This window comes from Heloderma suspectum, chromosome 1 (assembly GCF_057233095.1).
Source record: "Heloderma suspectum isolate Gila_16-S chromosome 1, 16-S_ref, whole genome shotgun sequence".
Taxonomy (NCBI): domain Eukaryota; kingdom Metazoa; phylum Chordata; class Lepidosauria; order Squamata; family Helodermatidae; genus Heloderma; species Heloderma suspectum.
This window is the reverse complement of record NC_139458.1, coordinates 205,398,650-205,422,775: the sequence shown is the minus strand read 5'-3', so window position 1 is coordinate 205,422,775 and position 24,126 is coordinate 205,398,650. Positions and strand designations below refer to the sequence as shown.

The window sequence follows — 24,126 nt, the reverse complement described above, 5'->3', positions numbered from 1 at the left end:
GTGGTTATGTGAGTGTCCTAGGAACCTATTGGATAGCACCTCTGACATCACTGAAGTCAAAGAACTCAGATCGTTTTGGTACTTCATATCTTGTTGCATGTTTTTGCAGGATAGGATATTTGAACCCCTGGGATGGCATTTATTTATTTAAAATATTTATAGGCTTCCTTTCAGGGCAGGAGTCCCGCTAAGATGGCATACAACAATAAAAGGCATATAGTAGAATTCATAATACCCCCCCATGTGGTAATAAAAGCAGCAGAACCACAAAACAGCAAATACCAGCATAAGATAGAACCCACAATACAATTGCAGCTGTAACCCAGTCTGATAAAACATAATCAGGGGAAGTCCAGAGTAAACAAGTAAGTCTTCAGGGCTTTCGTAAAAGCCTGCAGTGATGGGGCCTGGTAGACCCCTGATGGCAACTCATTCCAGAGGTGTGGGGCCACTACAGAAAAGGCCCTCTCTTGCGTATTCACCCACCTAACTGCCCTCATGGGTGGGCAAGTGAGAAGGGCCTCTCTTGCTGATCTTGAAGTGTGGGTAAGGTGATAAGGGTGGTCCTTCAAGTAACTGTTTAAAGGTCAAAACGAGTACTTTAAATAGGACTCGGAAACACACTGGTAACCAATGCATAGAAAACCTGGTGAGGGAACATTACCGGGTGAGAGCCTGTTTCTGCACGGCCTTCCTGCAGGACAGCAAAAATGGCTGAAAGGGTTTTTGTAGTGAAAATTCTAAGATGCATACTAATAAGTGGAGGTTGTATTTGTAGGCAGAAACCCTGGGTCCCTGCTTACCAGGGATGTCTCATTTCCCTGTCTCATGGGGGTGGATGAGAGGGAGTGAGGTGATCTCTCTTGTGTAGTCAGCGGTTTACTGAGATGGTGTGCACTGCCTGGCTGTGATGTAGTCCAGGGCCTGCCTCAGGAGACAGTCAGCTGTACTGGGTGGTTTTGGGGGTGGGGCCTGAGGCGGACCTAAGGGAGAACCTTTTCCCTCTGGTTTGTCCCTAGGCTATAAACAAGGGGCCTGGCCTGGGACTTCAGCACTGTTGCCTCTGACATCTCTGCCCTAGTTCTAGTACTTGTTAGTTGGCTATGGACAATAGTTAGCTGCCGGTTGATGGGGCCGGGAAGGATTTGTACCCACATTCATAAATGGGTTCATTGATATGGGTTTTTTGTCTCCTTCATCGCAATATTTGTGGTTTGTTGTTGATGAATTCGGCTTTGAGAGAGCTTCGGCTATTGGACGGTATAGAAATGAAATAAAAATAAATAAATGAATTGCATGGTTATATATTTCCATTGCAACTTCTCATAGCAGGCGGCAGAGGCATTAGGCTAGATATCCATAGCCAGGCTAAGTGGGAGTAGGCACCCCACTGGACGATCCCCTTAAGGGATCATAGGGTGTACCTTCAAGACCCTAGCCCAGCTCAGGGGCTGGAATGCCTGCCATACTCCCACGTTGCAGGAACAGCCCATCCTGTCAGCCCTCCCAACGTTCTCCCCAGTATTTGGGTTGTGTAGTGATATTGGTCAGCAGCCAGACTGCCCAGTGTCTGGATCCTTGCCCTATGCCATGCCAAGCTCTGTGAGTTGTAACCAATAAAGTTGTGGCCATGTTAAACCCACTTCTGTCTGTGTGTACTTCTTGATTCTGCACCCTGCCCCACTCCATGACATGGGCACAAAAGACCACAGGCAGGGATGGGTGAATCATCAACTTCAAACTCATCAAGGTTCTCCAAATTCTGAATAGAAGCTCGTTCTGACTTGTATCCATATCAGATTGCAGGCATTGATTTGTTCTTTTTGTATGAAAATCCGTGTGTATTTCCCCAACTGTATATATCAGTTGTGCACATTTTTTAAATGTCTTCATTTTCCTCCCATTGATTAAAGTGTGTTTGTGCACATTTTTCAAAAGAATACATTTTTTTTCATGCACATTTTTCAGATGCATTTGAATGCAGTTTTAGGGGGCGTGGGGGAGGCTGGAGGTTCTGTAAACCACACTGCAAGCTTGGAAATGTATGGATTTCAACCACAGAATGCATTCAGTTCTGTGTTCTGTTCTGGGAGGGGCAAACTGGGTAATTTCTGGTCAAAGATGAACTGAAGCAAATTTCTCATAACCACAGGTATGGTGGTAGATAATCCAGTTCTGTCCTTCTTTTGAATAATGGGAAAGGATTACTGCAGCAGCAGTGCTGACCTTATGCAACAGGACTCTACATAAAACTTCTGAGAAACTCTGCTTTATCATTTCGTCAGCTGTACCAAGAATACTGTTAAAAAGTGAATTACGTAAGAACATTTTCTTTTCCTTTCAGGTGGTTTCCAGAAGTGCAAAATATCTATTATCAAGGCAATAAACGAAAGCAGGTGCCCACAAATGCCAGCAGTGCCCAGTTAGAGGCTTTCTTCAACTGTGCCGCTGCTTTAATGACCCAGCAACTGCAAAGTCTAGCCTTAGTTTCAATGCAGGACTTCACGAATTTAATTGTGCCACCTCCAGTAAGTAGGATTCGCTGGCAGGACGATGAGTTTCTCTGTGCTTGCTGAATTTTTTACAAGTACCCCTTATGAAATGATATATTTTTTAAAAGGAGTCATAAAGGCAAACTTCATTCTAGTGAAATAGAAACTGTATATGTATAATTCTCAGTCTTCATCATAACAACAGCTGGTTATCCTTTATCAGCTGGTTTTATGACTGTCTTTTCTAATTCAAAGGTGGTTGAGGGCCTCTTTCTTCTCTTGTAAGATTGTAAAAGACATGTCCAGGTTTGTGTTCATCACTTCTTTTTTAAACTGCTTTAAGGAAGGTTTCTAATACTGGATTTCTATTTGGATTTGCAGTCCAGGTTTTGGGGGGCAAAAATTGTGAGAGAGGATTATGGCATGGGTTCAAAATATGAGTTTTGTTGTCATTGTGGAATATTCTTTTAACCTGTATCTTCTCTTTAATACTCTGTCGTTAGTCTTTCTATCTTTCATTCATATAGCATATATGCCTGCCTACAGCATATTCATGCAGTCGGATGTATTATTTGCAAAGGACAAGCATTCACATTTTTGGCCTTAGATAAACAAAGGAACATGAAAATGAGCTACTTTATTTGCCCCAGAGGGCAAGAGGGTATAATCAGAGATGACCAGAGGCTGTTTACAGGTGCAGTACATTTGGAAGATTTATTTAAATCACAAGAGATAAACAGGAAATCATGTCTGTGAGACAAAGGCCCAATGCACAGGAAATCAGAGGAAGAGAAATGCATTTTAAGGAAAAATATAATGGAATGATTACATGAAGTGTAAAATCTAGAACAATGTATATTCAAACATATGATAAATTGGTTCTTGCATTCAAGGATTACAACATACAAAATTAGCTGCAAATAGCCCTTTACAAAACCTTACATTTACAGGGGTAAATGTACAATTTATCATAGTCTTCCACCTATCCTCTAGTTAAAGCTGAGAACGTTGCCAGCTGTATAGCAGCTTGGCCTAACAGTTAAGGAAGAAAGACTTATAGCTACCTATCCCAAGCAGAGGAGACAAGTTCATGTGGGCTCAGATGATGGTTAGTGGAAGTGGACCCAGTGTCTATGACACGTTAGAATCATAGAGACAAAAAAATAAATAAAAATAAAATAAACCCATCCCAGAAACACTGAACTCACATAACCTGAACTTCTGGTAAAACTGAAAGATGTCATTGGCCATCATTCTCTATGGGCCAAAGTGGCATCTCTCCTTTGGCATATCTGTGGTGAAAACCTTCTATACTTTTAACTCTTAAAGTGTCAACTGATTTGAGTTACAATGGTATTTGTTGCACAGGTCCTATTTGGGGGGTCCGGGGGTACTGAGGGATCCTGGAGCTATGGAGTGGAATATCATTTTAATCAGGGGTGCGGAGCCTGAGACCCAGGAGCCAAATGCAACCCTCCTGGAATCCCAGTCTGGCCCTTCAGGGTTCCCCAGATGGACCCACCCCTTTTCCCCCCAACCACTGTAGTTTGGTGCTTTCCCAACTTTTGTCCAGTTTTTCCTCCATTCTGAAAGGGTGAAATGCCTGTCTTAAGTCTTAGTTACTGGGCACTAAGAGCCTTAAGCTAAAATAAACTGGTATTTCCCCTCTACTTTTGCCTTCGGCCCCACCCCATTCATCTTTGGCCCTTCCCACCACTGGAATGTGGCCTCCGAGAGCTTCTCTGAAATTGAATTCAGCCCTTAGGCTGAAAGGGGTTTCCATCCCCTGACTTAAATTGACCATCTTAACCATGGAGCTTTCAAAAGCCTCTTTTCAAATTCCTGTTTGAAAGCTGCTCTTTGGGTGACAGGATCATGATGCAGGTAGTGGCTGTGTCTGCATCTCTACAGGACAAGCAGCTCTATTAGCCTGGCTTTGCTTGCGCCCCTCCAAATGTCTGTGTTCAGTTCCAAACAGTAAATGCCAATCAAGATGCCTTGGTACTGGGATCCCTTGGAGGAAATTGTCCATTAGTGGATGCCTACATGGAATTTGTGAGGAGGGCAAGATAATAGAGAACAGAAACTCTTCTAAAATGTTGTTGTTATTTAGTAACCAGAATCCAAAGAAAAGCACAACACATTCCATATACACAAGGTCCCCCCTCCCCATTTTTATGTATTTGGACTTGTGTGTCTTGAAACTGAGGAAAATTTCAAAAGCAATTTGTAATTTGGCATAGGAGTTGGCCACTCAAAGAATGAAAAGTATGACAGGGCAGGCACCTAAAGTTGCTTTTTTGATCCTGGATGTTATTTATTTATAAATAATTTTGTATTGTTTACAGAGTGCTATCCTGATTCATGTTCTGATGACATACTGCCATTTTAATAAATGTGTTTTATCAGGCATTTGTTTTTATAGGGTTGGCTGATTTAACCGTAGACATGTGTGGATACAAGGAGAATGAAAGGTTTATATATAACTGTTTTGTCATTGTCATTTTTGTATTTAGTTTTATCTTATTTATGGTACTTCGTTCTTTATTGGGTTGAAAGCGCATTGGGTAGAGTCCCCCCCCCTTTCTGCATTTTGTGCAGCCCCCAGTTTTTTTAGGCACTTCACATATCAGGGTTGGCTCTACCATGCAGCAAGGTGAAGCAGGCTGCTTCAGGCAGCAGACTTCAGGGGGATGAAGGCAGGAGCTGATGTCTTAATGGTGAGGCAAGACTTTTTAAACTGTTGGCTCTAGGAGAGATGAGGAAACATCATTCATTGCCCTGCTCCAGGCAGCAAAATGTCTTGGGCCATTATCTCTATATCTTTAGAGAGGGAGGGAAGGAGGGAGGGAGGGAGAAATCAACAGAAATACTTCTTTCTACTTTACCCCATACCAAGGGAAAAAAGAAAACATGGCTTGGGAAGTGTGATATAGGCAGGAACCCGAAGCTGGTGTGTTGACAAGGACTGAAAGCATAGTTGAGGAGGTGGAGTCAGAACTGGAAGAGGTGGGGCTATAGTTATGAGCAATGCCATATAGCCAATAGGAAGCTGTTAAGATGAGCATGGAGCAGGACTGCAGGTGTGTGTCAGGGTGGAAACTGAGCCCATAGAGCCCCAGAGCAGTTCTGATGCTGAGGAAGAACAGCAATCCGTGGGAGAGGAGCTTGCTCATCTCTCACAAGCACAGCAGCTGGCAGAGATTCCTCCTGCCAGCGTTCCTGGGATAGATAGTGACCCTGGCAGTGAGAGAGCGCTGCAGGGGGGCTTGCTGGATGCTTGGTGCAGACACAGGGAACGGCGACAGATGGAGGGTGCCGAAAGGAGGCGCTCCGCTCGTTTGGTGCGCAAACAACGGTTGCATCCCGAGGACCCAAGGGAAAGAGGGAGGATCTCTCCATAGCCCATAAGTTCAGGGTCTTCCCGTGGTTCCCCTTCAAACGGGGACCAACTGCTTTACCTGGAGCTTAGGCTACTCTGCTATCTTTCCCCAGTGCTGTTCCTTGCTTAGTCGCTAGTGATTAGTATCTGAAAGAGTCATAAGGTAATAAAGGAATAAAGCCTTGGAAAGAATCCTCATCATCTGTGTCCTGAGTTGGCGATTGGAAGGGACTGCAAGAGGCAGCTAGGGCACTCCTGACGATGTGGCTGACAGGGCAGGCCAATGCAAACTCAGAATTTCTTAAGAAACTGTTAAGTGTCTGAAGGGCCCATCCCATCCCCACTCTTGTGTCATTATGAGTTGTGTCTCATAGCTTTCTTTTCTGTATGCTAGCTAATACATTTAATTCTCTTTGGGCAGAAATCTACTCGAGCTTATGAACACCCAGGATTTATTATGAGGCTGATTCTTGAAAGTGTCTGTGTTACATTTGAGCCTGCATTTTCTGACTATGAAGCCATATTTCTGAATATTTATACAGTTATGATGAAAACTGTTAATCTGTTTCCAAGAGTAGAGACCAAACTTTATTCAAAGTGGGTAAGTCATTCCCTTCTGATATAGATTTTGTTTCCTTGCCATTTTTTTTTTTTTTTGCCAGCTTTGGTCTGAACTATAACTTCTTTGGAAGTAATCTCTATAGACATCAGAGAGGATAATTTCTCATTAAACATACATATTTGCAATCTGTTTACCTCTTATAAAAGTTAAAAAATATATCATTTAAGTACTCTAGTATGTTTAAATACTCTGGCTGTGAGTCAGATTACAGTTTGTATTAGCCACATTCCAATGCATGCAACAGTGTAATCCTATGCATGTCTACTCAGAAGTAAGATCCAGGACTTATTCACAAGTAAGTGTGGGACTTATTCACAAGTAAGTGTTTATAGGATTGCAGCCAAACAGTGCAATCCTACAGATGTCTATTCAAAAGTAAGCCCCATTGAGTTTGATGGGACTTACTCTTAGGTAAGTATGTATAGGATTGCAGCCTTTATCTCTTGAAAACATTGGGGCCTCAGCATGTCTACTTCTGTGCTAGATTGTGGCCAGTGTCTTTGTGGACATCTATATTTCTGGAGAATTTCCCTCTCATCAGCTGCCTCCTGCAGCATCTCCAAGCAACATTTTAAACTCTCCCAGGTTTAAAAAAGTAGGTCAGGGGTTTGACACAATAATAATTTAAACTGAAGTTCAGCGGAAAAGACCACCGCTGCTATTGCCCCTCAGCTAGTTGATGCTCAATATAGGACTGCACACATAATTTGATAAAATTAAATATTGCACAATTAATTTGCTGTTGATTAAAAACCTCAATGAAAAATATTACAAGTAAAAGAAATGATATATTGTTTTGAAAGCCGGAGAGCAAGACCAGATCCATGAACTTGAAACCTATCATCCTCAATGAAATTTTGGAGGCGCATAAGCAAAAGGTCAAAGACGAGATTGCCAAAGAGAGCATAGCACCAATTGAGCACCTCAAACTCTATGATAAGTACCATGATTTGATCACCAAACAAGCAGATCGGGACATCGATCAATTCCTTTCAGAGGAACACACCTTTGAAGAAATAACAGGACAAATTGCGAAGTATCAAAACATCCGGGATGAAATTCAGTACAACTCTAGAAAGGTAATATAAATATAAATAAATAAATAAGAAATGCAATTTAATTTAATGTTCTCCAATATGTCTAGAAAAAATGGGAGTAGCAAAAAGTGTTATAGCACATTATTAAGTTTGCATTAGCTATTGTGCTCCTCGGCCTTTATAGTTATTGGTAATAATTAAGAATGATTAAGCATGATTAAGAAACAAGCACCTGCTTGTTTGACAGGATATATCCAGGGATCAGATAGTGCTCTTTGCACCAGAACCTGTGTGGAGTCATTGATCACTTGCTCCTCTTCCATGTTGGTTTCAGGGAATGTATGTTCTTCTTTAAAGGGGAACAAACTTTCCCTGTGATATTCTACTGGAACAGGGGTGCTGAACCTCGTTCAGCTCGAGGGCCAGATACCATTTTGGAGAAGCTCTTAGAGGCCGCATTCCAGTGGTGGGTGGTGCTGAAAGCAAAAGGAGAGAGGCCAAAGGCAAAAGGGGTAGGGCCAAAAAATACCAAAAATACTAGCATATTTTAGCTGAAAGCACTTACTGCCAGTAGCTAAGTCTTAAGAGGGGCATTCCAACCTTTTAGAATAGGAAAAACCTGCACAAAAGCTGGGAAACTGACAAAAGATTGGTGGTAAGGGTAAGGGTGTGTGGCTATTTTGGGAACCCCAGAGGGCTGGATTTGGACCCCAGGCCTGCCAGATTGGGACCCTAGGCCAGGGGTTCTGCACCTTTGTGCTGGAATGTCAGATGTGTTGGCTGGCAGGGCTCTAGCCTCAAAACGGACTGCTTGTTCAAGAGAATTTTGTCACTGCTTTTTGAAGAAGCTAACTTCGCAACCACAAAGATCAGCTGAAAATTCTGGGATGAGGAACAAGGAGAGAAAGGATTGGTGTGCTAGGATTGCCTTTACACCAAACAGGAGACCCTAAGAACGTAAGAGGAGCCCTGTTGGACCAGACCAACGGCTTCTCTAACGCAGCATCCTCTTCCCCATGGTGGCCAACCAGGATTGAATGAGGGGACAAAATTTCCACTCCCTTTTTTCTGGGGCCATTTGCATCCCACCCCCATGAAAATGGAGGGCGGGGTTCATTGCTTTTGGGGGGAGCAGAAGGAATTTCCAGGGGAGGAGTTGGATTTGGTCGCTGTTGCCTTGCTTAACTATGTGAGATGGGCCGAAGGTGTCCCCCCGCCCCACTTTGCTGCTTTCACTTTAAAAAGAGGAAGCCGCGACTGCTCGCAGGCCACATTTCCTTGTGGCTGGGAAAGAATGTGCTTGGGAACCACAGTGCATCACAATGTAGCATAGTTCCCAGGGGCATTCTTTCGTCTTTTATTGTTTTTTAAAACTATAATCATACAGATGTACACTTTACATAAAGTGTACAAAATACAAAATAAAACACATAGATATGGATGCTCAAGTAATTCTAAGTGACTAACAAACACCAAGCATTCTAAGCCTTCCTGATTTTCCTAACATTCACAATAGATACATAACGATCCAGTGGCCAGGGATATACTTAAAGCAATAGGGGAAAGACTTTGAAAGCATGCATTGCTCTGGCTGTGAGCTAGTGCAATCTGCACTTTCAGTACACTCCCCCTACTCTGGCAGAGAGGGCGCTTTGAAAGAATGGATCACGCTGGTTGACAGCGAACGTGATCCACACTTCCTTAGTGTTTTGTGAATGTCCATGGAAGCCATGGGACATCGTCATGTAGTGAGGTTTGCATGGGCATTCTGGCCCATCTCCTATAAAATGTGTCCTCACCTTATACCGCTACAAGAAGTTGCAGCTTAAAAAAATAATAATTAAACAAGATGGGGGGAGCCCTTGGCCACTTCATAAAGTTAAGGAGGTTAAGCCTGGCCTACCCCTCCCTACAACCACTTCCCCACCCTCAACATTTTGTGGGGATTCTCACAAATGGGAGAAATCAGCTCAGATGAAAGTTTCAGCTCAGCATTAAACCAGGTGCCTCTGGGAAGCCACAATAGCCCTCTCCTGCTGTTGTTCCCCATTGAATGGTATGCAGAGGCACACTGCCTCTAATCCTGGAAGTAGCGTATAGCCATTATGAGTAGTAGACATTGATAGCCTTATCCTCCATGGGTTTGTCCAATTCCTTTTTAAAGCCATTGGTGACCATCACCACATCTTGTGAAAGTGACTTCCATAGTTCACTTCCTTTAGTATGATTTTATATGGCATGGAGGCACGGGTTTGACATCAAAGACTCCCCCCACCCTCCAGACCACCTCTCCTTTATTATGCTCTTGTTTTGTGTAGTTACATTTGCATCCATGCACGAGCTCTTCGGTTGAAATAAATCATTCTAGTTTATTTTTCAAACATTTTCTGGAACTGTACTAAAGTATTAACATTGGAGAATCTAATTAAAAGAATAACCTTGAGGAAAATTTGGCTAAGGAAGACTCAGAGTGTTAGATGTACAGTTAATTCAGTCTAAAATGTTCCTTTCTTTGCTCTTTTTCCAAACATTGTGTGTTGGAAATCTATATCAACTTCATTGAAGTAAACGGGATTGTTTTTGAGTTATCCCTATGTATATGAGAATGGAACAGCGTTTGCTAGAATAAAAGATTTTAGCTACTAGTGAAAGTGATCAATAGGCATGTAAGAGGCTCCTTTAGGAGCTTATAGTTACTGTGATAGTTTTTCAGTAATAACACAAAACAAATAATACAACCTGCAGGATTTTTTCTGAAGGTATCACTGTAGGCCTGTGTATTATTTCTGGATATTTAATTATTGCTTTCTGTTAGAAAATTTCTTCTCATCAATGTTTGTGCCCCAGTGTATTCGTCTAGGAATGTTCGAATTACACTGTGATGAACTGATCCGATCACTGTCAAAGCGAGCCGATGCTATTTGTTCCAAAATTATTGCCAAAATGTTCAAAGATCATCAAGAACTAAATGTAAGGTAAATATAATATTTTAAAAGGTACAAAGAACTGTGGTCCTGATCCAGCTCTAGTAATGGGAAACTCATTGTTTGTAACAACTGATGGCTGCAGATTGGGCTGTGGATCCTGCCCATTCATTTGAAAAGATATATCCAATCACTTCCATGGGGCCTGGGTGAGACCACAGTGAGGATAGAAATGTGTAACCAGATAAGCATCTACATTTGCATTGGATGCATGAGTGGAAGGATGTTCCTGGATTAGGGCATGTTCCCTTAAAAGGTGCTCTACTCTCACTTGTAAGTATTTCCTGGACATTTGTGCCATTATGTGGACTCAAGCAGCTCAATTATAATTGCTGGAACTGTTGTTTAAGGATGGAGGGGAAGCCAAGATCCTTAGTCTTCCATCTTTCTCGTCTGTTGGTATATGGCCCTGTTTTGGCAGAGCTGCCCCTAGGATTGGGTGCTTGATCCCAATCCTGTTGTATGCACTGATAATTTCCCCTGCTTTGGCAAAGCTCTGCCCTCCCTCTTTATGTCATTTCACAAGGCAATCACCATCACTTCCTGATTGAAAAGTTTGGCATGGGGAGTGCATAGACTTGCTCTTCCCTTCTTACCAGTCATAGCAGGCCATAGGGAGCTCAAGGCACTATGACTCTCGCTGGCAAATAAAATAGTACCTTGAATTTTGTTGCATATATATGTGTGATATATGTGTATATATGTATACATACACAGACACACAGAATATGTATGTATGTGTCTCTGTGTGTGCATATTTATGTTTGTTTGTTTATTTATTTGTGTTTACAATTTTAGGCTGTGCGATGAGTTTGAGAAGATAGCAGAGAAAGCCCTTACCACTCCAGCAAATACACACGAGCTAATGGAATTTAAGGTATACATTTCTTCTTGACTGGAAATAGATATGCTATTTTGAATGGAAAGCAACATTTTTCTGAATTCTAAGAACCTCATAGACCATACAAAAGCACTTTCAGAACCAGTGACCCACTAGTGGGGGATACGTGGCTCAACCACACTACAAGCGAGAAGGATCTTGGAATTGTTGTCGATCACAAGCTGAATATGAGCCAACAATGTGATGTGGCTGCAAAAAAGGCAAATGCTATTTTGGGCTGCATTCATAGAAGCATCGCTTCCAAATCCCGGGAAGTACTAGTTCCCCTCTACTCAGCACTGGTTAGGCCTCATCTGGAGTACTGTGTCCAGTTCTGGGCACCACACTTTAAGAAGGATGCAGACAAACTGGAGAGGGTTCAGAGGAGGGCAACAAAGATGATCAGGGGACTGGAAACAAAGCCCTATGAAGAGAGACTGAAAGAACTGGGCATGTTTAGCCTTGAGAAGAGAAGACTGAGGGGAGATATGATAGCACTCTTCAAGTATTTGAAAGGTTGTCACAGAGAGGAAGGCCAGGATCTCTTCTTGATCATCCCAGAGTGCAGGACACGGAATAATGGGCTCAAGTTACGCTGAACATCAGGAAAAACTCCTGATTGTAAGAGCAATACGACAATGGAACCAATTACCTGGGGAGGTGGTGGGCTCTCCCACACTGGAGGCCTTCAAGACGAGGCTGGACAGCCATCTCTCAGGGATGCTCTGACTTGGATTCCTGCATTGAGCAGGGGGTTGGACTCGATGGTTGGCCCCTTCCAACCCTACTATTCTATGATTCTATGATTCTATGAATTGCATGTTGCCCTCCTAGGGTTTAGCTGAAATGAGCTGAGATGTTTTTGTTCTTGTGTTAAAATATAGTTTTGCACAGATAGCACACACAGGATATTTCAGGTTCAATAGAGAACTTTTAGAGTTTTGAAAATGAACTAGCACTGATAGTACTCAGTGGAAGAAAAATGTTCTGTTGGATGGGGGGTGGAGGGGTTGAATCCAACGTGGTGCGAGAGGATTTCTACTCGTGCAAAGGGACTTCCCCTTGCTCTCCTCCCCCCTTGAAGCCCCTCCCCCATCTGCTATGGAGTGTCCTGTAACCCCCCAGAGCAGATTTGGGGGTGTGCATGAGAGGCTCCAGCGGGGAGGGGCAACCTGTTCCACCAATGGTCTCTGTTCCGCTGGTGGACAGCCGGCATTGGATATAACCTACTGATTCCATGTTATCTGTGACACACTGTCACACGCTGTGAGTGCTGCCCAGTTTGTTGATTGTTAGTTCTTTGATAGCTCATATAGCATCCTTTGATAGGTGATGCATATTAACAGTCCCCCTTTGCCCCACCCATGCTGCCCAGGGGGGATGCCCTGATTCTCAGGAAAGGCTTGGAGGGCAGGGGGAGCACAGAGGGGAAACTCCCTTTCCAAGAGCTTCTTTCCATTTGCAGTTCTTAGGATCCAAGTTACTGTTTTTTGCCCTCATCTATCAGTTGGATAATATAGTGAGCAGTGGGAAGAGGGGGAAAGGCAAGCATCCTTTTCCCCAGGACACCCTCATTCCCAGTTCAGAAAGACAGCCTGGTAGATTCTGGGGTCCTTTCAGCTGTGTGGCCCGGTATACAGCCTCCTCATAGAATACATACATACATTAATAGATAGGCTGTGGCAGCCCAAATATGTTTACATGGATATATATGATTTTATAGAGCAGATTTTGAAGATTGTAGCCATCGTTCATTTCAGTGTGCTTAAGCAAACCTAACACTGTCCTGGAGTGTGGCTGAAGTTTCTAATAAAAAACAAAAACCAGTGAAAGGATCCAACTTCGTCTGGGTTGGAATAGTATGATACAACAAAGCCTTCAAGCAATTTAACACAGCTGTCAGAGTTGGACACGTTGTGCCCACCCCGTCTGACTGAAGGCACACCCATTGGCACCCCTAGGCATGGCCCCTGCCATGGTGCAGCCCTGTAGCCCCCTAAAGGAAGGGTCTCACTCTATTCCCCTGGGGGGGCTGCTCCACAGCAAGGGGGAGGGGGCAAGTGTATAACTCTGTCCCTTGGTCTACTACTCTCCCCTGGCCTCAAACTGTATTGACTGCAAAGCTATGTGCTGGTTAGGGAAATCTGCCTCTAGTGGCTGAAGTTCTTACTGCAGCCTTCAACTATATCAACACATTTAAGGGTGCAATCCTATGCATATTTAGACAGAAAAAGTCCTACAACTCCTAGCATTCCCCAGCCAGGTGTGGGAATGTTGGGAGTTGTAGGCCTTTTTTCTGTCTAAACATGCATAGGATTGCACCCTAAAGTAATTAAAATGAATTAATGCGTATTAAAAATGAAATAATCCTGAGGTACACACTCCTGCGTCTCCTTAGTATGCATGCCAAGTTTCAAGTGTTTAGGTTTTATAATCTTGGCACTATGGCACTGATAGATGGACAAACACACATCCTCTTTTATAATTAAAGAAAGCAACTAATTGCCTATGGGCAATTAAATATTTTCTTGGCATAAAAGAGCACTGAAATATATTGCTACCGAAACTATGTCTTGTTTAATGTTTCTTCCCAACTAGGCTTATATACAAAAAGTGGAAACAGTCGACATGCTTGAGATGGAGCAGAAATTAATTGATGCCAAAAATTGCCTTGCCTTCCTGATAGAGTGTGCCAACTTTTCACCAGTAGACATTCGTCTAAACAATAGTGTCTTTCAGTGGTACGGACGAATGGGGGATATTTTCGAAGAACACAGAAAGATCATTAGAGAGAAAACAGAACAGTTTCAAGAAGGACTTAAAGTTAGTGTTCTTTCTTTTTATTTTAAATAGTGCTGGGTTTACTGAGATAATACAGATTTTGTTGCATGTGACAGCACTCATTTTAAAGTAAGTGGCGATCTATTAACTTGCTTAGGATAAGTGACGTGCGCAGGAGTGGACAATGTGTGGCCCTCCACAATTTTACTCTTATGTTTTGGCCTACATTTTCTATCAGCTTAAGCCAGCATAGCCAATAGTGAGAAGTGATGGGTGTTGTAGGCCAAAGCATCTAGAGGACCATGGGCCACCAACCCCCTGGTGCAGAGTTTATTCATTAAGTAGGTATGCAACACTGACAGTCTCAAAATACCTGACAAAAATGTTTTTTCCCTGATCTAGCAAGAATGAGTTGCATGTTTAAGTAACTGTCCGTGTGTATGGATGATGAAAGTGGGAATGTACATCCGGACATGCTTCCCCATCTGTTGAGCTGGCTGGATTTATCTTTTGACGCAAATGGGGATGCTATGCAGAAGCATTTATCTGTGATTATTACTGGATTATGGACTTTATTTGTTAGGACCCTCCTATATACAGCTTCCTGTGCTACCTTTTGGGATTTAGTCCTAATCCTAAAGGTTTTCTGCATACAGCAGTGCCATGGGAGAAGAGTTACATTAACTAGTTAACGGCTTAACTAATTAACGGCTTCTTGTTTAAACACATGAGTAATTTCACTTATGGCATCAGAAGTATATGCTGAGTGGTAAAAGGTCACTGTTCAGTCATTCCTTAGTTACCCACTTGGACTGATTTTTTAAAAAAATATTTATATGGCACTATCACCTTAAAGGGTGCTTAACAGCATGAATACAAAAGATAGTCCCTGCCCAAAGAGCTTATATTTTACAGTCTGACAATGGGAAAAGAATGGAGGAGAGGGAAAGAGTAGGATAGGGCAATAGTAAGAAAGGATGAATGAGAACATGCTAATTACTGATATTCTAATAATTAAACTGAAGTAATGTTCCTAAATGATTGGCATATGAAATGGTCTGTGACATTTGTACTGGTGCAGCAGCCTGTACACACCGTCTTCAGCGTTTATTTATGTTAAGCATCTGACAGAGAAACTAGTCTATAAATGAGTTAAGATTGGCAGTGTGCTTTGCTCAGTGCAAAGAACAATAGATTTATATAAATAATTAGAATAGCAAAACAATGCATTTTAAATAATGAAGATTTGTGATATATGTCTCCAGGGGGACAACTGCATTTTTAGTGTTCTTACAGAACTGCAGCCTGGTCCAGTCATGTAAGCTGCTTTGGCAGTGCTCACAGTGCCTTGAGCTGCTGCCTCTATTGCAAAATCGTATCCTCCTTATCTGATGGGGCAGACCTGTCTAGATTTGTTTTCTGCATGCATCCCCTTCTACCCCCACAAAATGGTGTCTAAGGTTGCACTAAACTCTGTCCCATCACATGTTGCTGAAAAGGCCTTTGAGTTTTGTGTAGGGGATTGGATGAACTCCTGCTGCCCTGTCATTCTCCCTCTTCCCTTTTGCGGCATTGTCATGGCTGTGCCTGATGAGCAAAAGGTGATTCCCATGGATGCACCAATGGCAGCTGATGCTGCTATATTGCTTCTCTGGATCTGATGTACTCCTAACATTGGCAAATTTGGGGTGCTGAGCTGGTAAGAAGCCAATAGCTGAAGTCACCAAGGTGGTATGGACTGGGCAGTCTATTAATTATTGTAGCATATTACTCAAAATACTGCTGCAACCTTGCGGCATTATATTCTAATACTGTACAGTTTGTGTGTGTACATGTATCTGTATCTATATATATATTTAACATTTCATTAGATGCGCTGTGAAAGGTTTGTTGAGGAACTGGAGAGTTATGCCAAGCAGGTTGAAGAATTTTACTCTTATGGGGACATTCAGGAAGTCAATAGGTATCTGAAAAAAGCCCAGGCGCTGAACACAAAGCTAGATGCAGCTGCTGATAAGGTAAGGTTCAGTTTTTTCTTCACAGCAGATGGCATCCTTTGCATATAGAAGATCCCAGGTTCAATTCTTGGGATCCCCAGTTAAAGATCTTAGGATGGTGAATCCTGCGAAAGAGCCCTTCTCCAAGTGCTACTGCTAGTCAAGAGTAGACAGGGCTTAGCTAGATGGAGCAATGATCTGACTCAGCCTCATATGTTCCTATAGGCTTACAGTTTACATTTTAATTTTAGAGAATTGGAATTGAAATATGAACATAGGAAGCTGCCTTATACTGAATCGGACTATTGGTCCATCTAGTCTTCCCCAACTTGGTGCGTTCCAGGTAGAGGTAGGAAGATCTGAAGGTGGAGGAAGTACCTTATTTAAAGCCATGCCGGGCTTGCAGAAGGAAGAGAAGAGCAGCATTTTTCTTTTCTTCCTTTTCGTGTGTGAGTGTGTGCGTGTGCGCGCGCGCGCGTGTTTTTAAACAACTTCCATCACATTGATTCCAGTGGGAGGGAAATTAATTACACCAGCTCCAGGACTGGCATAGTTCTTCCATTCAGGGGTATGGGAGATATTTGGATCCTATGGATCCACAGCTCTCCTGGCACGCCCAAGGAACGCCCTAGAATGGCCCCTTTTTGTGTTATACAATGTAGGAGTTCCAACATCAGAGAAAGACTAGCTCTGGACTTTTCTGCAGCCTCATGGAGGAGGCTTGTGAGGCTGGATCTCTGAAGGAAACCCCTCTCAAAAAATAAAGGAACCCACCATCTGGGAAAAAAGCCACCTCCCCACTTTTTGCCCTGCCAGTGTGAGCCTGGCAGAATTTTGGATTCGGCAGTTCTCCACCTTGGATTCTCCCTCTCCTGCTCCTGTAGGATTTCCCTGATCAATGCGTACCTCAGGGTGTTGTGGTTTAATGTGGTTTAATGTGTATTACAACTGGCCTTGTAGCATTACAGTTCTGTCACATGCCCAGGTTTTCTGTTTGGCATGCAATGAAGTGAGCTCATTTTTCATTTGCCTTCCTGTACTCTGACCATGAGATGGAATAATTATTTATCATATAATAAACTTTTGGAATAATCATTTATCATATGGTGAACTTTTGCTTTGAATTACTTTCCATGAGGTCCTTGAGGTGGCATTTTGGTTGTGTGAATTGGTTATGGTTAGGAACTTGGGATATATCATGGTTTGGTCTTAGATTCTTTTTCTTACCTAACCTTATCAGAAACAGCTGAGCCTGTCACAGATACCTACGGGTTACACTGTTTTGAGTATTGTACCTGCCAGCCTACTCACCTAGAAGTAATTGTTATTCACCCTGGTGAGTGAATGGGTGTTTTATTGCAGTGGTAGTGTGTGTGTTTTTATAATACAGGGGTTTTATAGGGTGAAGCAGTCCCCTAGGGACTATGCTGCTAGTCAGAGAACTAGGTTGAGCGTCATATAGCTGTTTAAACCATATGGGTGTCTTCCATCTGCTTAAACTTGTAGTGAAGTTATTATTTAATGTGAGGCCTATATTATTTTTTTTAATTCTCTGTGGCTTCTCTAGATTGATCAGTTTAATGCAGAGGAGGAGGCCTATGGATGGCTAGCATCTCAGTATCCACAACGTAAAAAAATCCAAGATACCCTGAATCCATATCTTCGACTTTATGATATGACAGTAGAGTTTAACACCAAATACAGAAACTGGATGGATGGAATATTTACCAAAGTGAATCCAGATCAAGTTGAGATGGATACAGGTAACTACTGGCGTGCACTATATAAACTAGAAAAAACCTTTCACGATTCACCAAATGCATTATTTCTAACAACAAGGATCAAGACCAAAGTGGAAGAATTTAAGGAACACATTCCATTGATTCAAGTGATCTGCAACCCTGGTTTGCAAGACCGGCATTGGGAAGCCATGTCAGAAATAGTTGGGTACCCTTTGAAACCCTCTGAAGATTCGACTGTCTCTTCATATATCGACATGCACCTTGAGCAATTCTTAGAAAAATTTGAAAGCATCAGTGAAACAGCCAGCAAAGAGCATTCACTTGAGAAGGCCATGGTGAAAATGATTTCGGAATGGGATAGCATGGAGTTTGTTCTCCTTTCTTATAGAGAGACAGGGACTTATATTTTATCAGCTGTGGATGACATTCAGATGTTGCTCGATGACCATATCGTCAAAACTCAGACCATGAGAGGATCTCCTTTCATCAAGCCATATGAAAAAAAGATGAGGTAAAATCTTCGCTAAGGGAAATCCTGTTTAATTTGTGAGGTTGATAATTTACAGCTAAATGGGTCAAACAGCATATGGTAGTGGCAAACCTATGCGAAAAAACAACCACTGATTCAATATAGGATAAATGTGACGGGGCAATTTAAAGTGTTGGATAGTCTGAGGGGGAGGGAGACTTGATCTCTCCCCTCACTCATGTGTCCCCCTGCACACACACCCCACTTCACTCCAGCTGTTTTTCTTTCCATGGAGCTCTGAGACTGGAAGTAACACCATCTGGGAGAGAACAATTGATAAGAAGTGGTATCAGTGGGAAAACATGGGTGTGTGAGAGAGTTCTGATTTCATAGTCTATCTGTGCTTTAAATCGCTCCTATCCTCTGCTTTATATTAAATCAGCGTGACCCAAGTTGGTTCCTACCACTGTCATATCTAATTTGGCTCTATGAGTCATTAAACAGGTTAGTTTCATACTTTTGAGCTTCATGTGTATTTGCATATCTCTGTCCTCTCTGGCTCTGAATACACTTGTGAGGCTCAAGATATATGATTGATCTCCCCAAGACTGTAAATATTTGATTGAGAAAGTATATGCTCTTTCTAGTTTTTCTCCCATTCCAGTTTAGGCCTGTGACTTGACTAGTCCTTGAGTCACTGAACCAATGAACCTCCCCCCTTGTGAAATTGATATCTTTGGGAATGTCATTGTCATGTTTTTTGTAAGCTCCTGGGCACTCTTCATTTAGAGATCTGAAAGCACATTTCTGAGCTCACACACATAGTGCTTCTTCATCGTAATTAGATAACATTTTATTTTGGTGTACAGTGTGCTTTACAATTTTTATCTCATGTGACCCTCTGAGGTAAAATACACAGAGAAATGACCAAGGATACCCAGTAAGCTTCAGTGTAGTGCTCCTTCAAGGCTGTCTACCTCCCCTTTTCTTTCCCCTACAGCAGGGGTGGGGAACCTGTGGCCCTAGAGATATTGTTGGACTGCAACTCCCATCAGGCCCAACCAGCATGGCCAATGGTCAGGGATGACGGAAGTTGTAGTCCAACAATATCTGGATGGACAAAAGTTCCCCACACCTGCTGTATGGTATTCAGTTATGTTTCCCTACTGATATATTTGCACTCACCCTTTGTCACTTGGAACTGTCCTCCTGGCACCTGGCAAAAACCTTTGCCCCAGCCAAAAGCATTCTGAATAAAGCATGGAAATTAAGCAGCTTTGTGCCAATTGGTTATATCATTTTTCCCATGTTCATGATGTCTTTTGAAGGCAATACCAGAGACTTCTGGGTACAGAATTTGAATTTCACTGCATAATTTGGACTTTTTGTCTGGCAGGCAGAGGGAAATAGGGCATGAGCAATTGTGTTGTTGGGTGAGCACGTTCTCTGGAATTGCTTTCCCTGTTGAACACATGAGATAGAGTTACCACAGAGCTAGAGTTTCTCCTCACTCCTAGCCCTTTAACCACAGCGAAATATGAAGAGTTATTATGTGCCTCACTGGAATCTTTTCACAGGAGAAGTATTGCTACTGCAAACAAGAACCTTAGGTTCAGTGTGTTCTGTTTTATAGGGAGTGGGAATCAAAGCTTTTGTTGGTACAGGAAATCTTGGATGAATGGCTGAAAGTTCAGGCTACCTGGCTGTATCTGGAGCCAATTTTCAGCTCTCCTGACATTATGGCTCAGATGCCTGAAGAAGGTAGGCGATTCACCACTGTGGACAAAACATGGAAGGATCTCATGAAATACGCCATACAGGTAGTCATTGTTCTCTTTGGAAGAATTAAATATGTGGTGTGTGCGTGTGTGTGTATGTATGAATGAATTATTCAAAAGGGAATTAGAGTTTATTTTACTTGCATAAAAGCCTAGTAGAAATTCATTGGGACTTCATGAATTAAGTATGTGCTAAACTAAATTACCTATACTGAAAAACATCCTGAGATGCTGTTTTGGACTGTTTGTCTGGAGGAATTGGATGGACTAGTCTGAAGATATGAATAGAATGCAAGTACTTGTAGGGCAATAACACAACTTATTTGTGAAAGAAAACTTAGTGTCTTCATCATAAGAACATAAAAAGAGCCCTGCTGGATCAGACCAAAGGCCTATCAAATCCAGCATCTGGTTTCCCCCAGAGGCTACCTAGATGCCCATGGGAATCCCGCAAGCAGGACATGTGGGCAAAAGTCCTCTTCTGTTGTTGTGCCTCCGTGACAGGTATTCAGAGGCATGGTGCATCTTATTATGGAGGTAGCATATAGCCATCTTGACTAGTAGTCATTGATAGCTTTGTCCTCCACGAATGTGATTAATCCCCTTTTAAAGCCATCTAAGCTGGTGGCCATCATCATATCTTGTAAAAGTGAATTCCATAGTTTAAATATATCTGTCCTGAATCTCTCACCATTCAGCTTCATTGGAGGACATGGGTTCTAGTGAGAGGGGGGGAAAACCTTCTCTCCATCCAGTTTCTCCACACTATGCATAATTTTATATACCTGTGTGATGTCACTTCTTGCTCATATTTTTTCTAAACAAAATAGCTGCAAGCATAACCATTCCACAGTTGCTCCAGCACTGTGATCCTTTTTGGCTGCCCTTTTCTGTGCCTTTTCCATCTCTCTAATATCCTTTTAGAGGTGTTTATTCAAAAGTAAACCTTATTGACTTAGGGTGGCCACTTATACATTGCCAAAAAAGAGGAAATGCCTCATGAAAGAAGAGAACTAAAAACGACACAGATTTGCATAACATTTGCATATGTAGTGTGTGTGTGTGTGTATACACACACACACACACACAGAGGGGAAAATGAGAATTTAGAAATAATTACTATAATATAAATAAAAATACAATGCATCTCACCACAGATGGGAAGACTGTAACCAAGCGACCTGTGTGCCTGCTCAGTCTGTTGTCCACTGTTGGTGGTCAACTTCAAGGTCCCTGCTATCCTTTCTTATGGTTCTTTACCTTTAAACTGGTCTTGGACTGGGCAGCCCTTCAAACAGAGGACACCTTCAAATATACTACAGAGTTATTCTTTGTAAAGTAGGACACATTGACTTCAAGATTTACGCTGCAATCCTAGAATACTTGCCTGGGAACTACAGTGAACTTCGTGGTAATTCTGAATAATCATGTATTGGATCAAGTTGTTAAGCTGCAATTCTGTGCACATTTAAGACAGAACTAGATATCACAGGAGATGCAGAGCTGCTCCTCTCCCTGTGTCATTTCCCCCCGCCCCCCGCCCCTAGTGTCTAGTTTAACACAATCTGTGATCCATTGTAATTGCACTCTGCTTTCCCAATCCCCACTGCCAACAGCTAATCATATGAAGTGGTGGTGGGGCTTGGGCAATGCACAGTTGCATAATGTGTTGTGTTAAAGTAGATGTTGCAAGAAAGCAGGCAAAGGAGACACTACATAGTTGTAGCTCTATCAATAGCTCTATCTAGTCACAGCTCTATCTGTCTAGAGTTGTAGCCCTATTAAGGCATCTTGTGGTATCTTCAAGAGTAACCAGTTTATTGTAGCTTAAGCTTTTATGGACACTGTCCATTTCATCAGATGCATACGGTGTTAACTTCAAGGTGGCAGATTTCTATAGACATGGTAGCAGGAGGGGCTTGTGGGGGGGAAGAGGATAATGTAAACCCTGTGGTCAGTGGGAACTGAAATGCAAAAAGTACAGGCAATGATAATTATCATAATGGTTGCTATTCACAAAATGTTGTTGGGTGATAACACAGACATCATTTCAATGGCGAGCAGATTAGCATATATAATGTGATTTAAAAAAACAAAATTGTCTTTATTCCACAGGAAATAGAGTTGAATTTCTTGATGAATTGTACTTCAGCAGTTTTGCATTGATATCTCTCTCTGAAGTTCCTTTGTTCAAGAATGGCCACTTTAAGGTCATTGACAAAGCGTTCTGGGAGGTTGAAATGTTTCCCTAGTGGTTTTGAATATTGCTATTCCTGATGTCAGATTTGTATCCATTTATTCTTTTGCATAGAGAATGGTCTGTTTGTCCAATGTAGAATGCAGTAGGGCTGTGCTGGCAAATGATGGCAGATGAGCAGATGTATGACCCACTGAAGTTGTGAATGGTAATATTAGGTCCTGTAATATGTTGCCAGAGTAGATATGGTTACAGAATTGGCAAACATCTGCATCTGCATCTCTGTTGTGAGGTCTGCTGTTGCTGGTGAATAACCTTTTTAGGTTGGGTGACTGACTGTAAGTACAGGCTTACCACCCAAGGCCTGTAAGAGGGAAGTGTCATTGTCCAGAATGGGCTGGAGATCATTGATGATACATTTGAGTGATCTTAGCTGGGAACTGTAGGTTCTGCTGTTTTCTCTTCTGGGTTTGTCCTGTAGTAGATTATTCCTGGGTATTAGCCTGGCCTGGTTATTGATTTGTTTCTTCACTTCGTTGTAGTCTGAGAAACGTCTGATTTAGATCCTTAAGTTAAGAGTCTCTGTCTGATGAGTCTGAGCAGATGCGGCTGTATTGTAGGGCTTGGCTATAGACAATGGATTTTGTGGTGTGTTCTGGGTGGAAACTGGAAGCACGTTAGCATGTGTAGTTTCCGATATAGGGTAGTGTTTACATGTCCACTATGTAGTTGTAATGTCATGCGCAGAAAGTGAACCTCTTGCGTGGAGTGGTCTAGGCTCAGGTTGGTGAGGTGGATGTTATTGAAGTCCTGGTGAAACTTCATCTGTCCTGGGGGAATACGGTTACTCCTCTGAAAACTGTAGCTCTATGTTTTTTATAGTGTTTATTCTTCCTCTCTACCCTTATTTGAGATTAAGCCCTAGTGAACTCATTGGGATGAATATGGAATCAGGCTGTTAGGCTGCAATCATATGTACACTTATTTGTAATAAGCCCCATGAATTTATTTCTGAATAAGTATGAACAAGATTGCGCTGCTGCAAGTCATAAAAGCTTGGTGCTTTACTGAGCCACCATGGTAGCCCACTGTACCATTCAATATTTAACAACTTCTTTTTTACATTTCCATGTGAATAAACTGTCAGGATTCTTTCCCCAGAAGATGGCAGTGTATGTCTAGAAATAGTGACTAGATTATATATTCCCCATCAACATAAATGAAATCTGAGCCTATGTGTTGATTTTCTGACTTGCGGTTATGTTTTACAATGGCTGCAAGAAATCATAAAAGTGCTTTTTGTCCTGTGTTTTACCCCAGATCTGAATAATTTTTATCTATGTGGCTCAGATAAGTGAGGATGAAATTTATCTTTGATTTGATTGTTAGTTTTGATAAACAAATGGTATAAAGGAGTTATCTTTTTCTACATGGGAAGAGAATGAAAGACTTCTTTTTAAAAAATCTTAAAACGAGAATCTGTGTATAGATTGGAAGATTTATAGAGGAGCTATAATTGTATCAATGTATGAAACATTTCATACATTGAAATGTTTCATACACTAAGCCGTGGTGGCTTAGTGGTTAAGGCGCTGAACTGCAGACTGGAAGGTCGGCAGGTCAGCAGTTCGAGACCCGAGAGCTGTGTGACGGAGTGAGCTCCCGTCTTCAGTCCCAGCTTCTGCCAACCTAGCAGTTCGAAAGCAAGAAATTGCAAGTAGATAAATAGGTACCGCCTCGGCGGGAAAGGTAACAGCGTTCCGTG

General features: G+C 42.2%; 1 protein-coding gene across 1 annotated transcript in view; it reads left to right on the top strand.

The window, feature by feature from the left end:
* Window positions 1-24,126, top strand: part of DNAH7 (dynein axonemal heavy chain 7) — a 194,031-nt gene that overhangs the window by 32,052 nt on the left and 137,853 nt on the right. Inside the window, exons 11-19 of the mRNA XM_084806680.1 lie at window positions 2,345-2,528; window positions 6,296-6,475; window positions 7,300-7,575; window positions 10,381-10,508; window positions 11,316-11,394; window positions 13,996-14,220; window positions 16,050-16,196; window positions 17,743-18,428; window positions 20,020-20,206. Of these exons, the coding sequence (XP_084662806.1) occupies window positions 2,345-2,528; window positions 6,296-6,475; window positions 7,300-7,575; window positions 10,381-10,508; window positions 11,316-11,394; window positions 13,996-14,220; window positions 16,050-16,196; window positions 17,743-18,428; window positions 20,020-20,206 (2,092 nt within the window). The remainder of the gene's footprint in view (window positions 1-2,344; window positions 2,529-6,295; window positions 6,476-7,299; window positions 7,576-10,380; window positions 10,509-11,315; window positions 11,395-13,995; window positions 14,221-16,049; window positions 16,197-17,742; window positions 18,429-20,019; window positions 20,207-24,126) is intronic.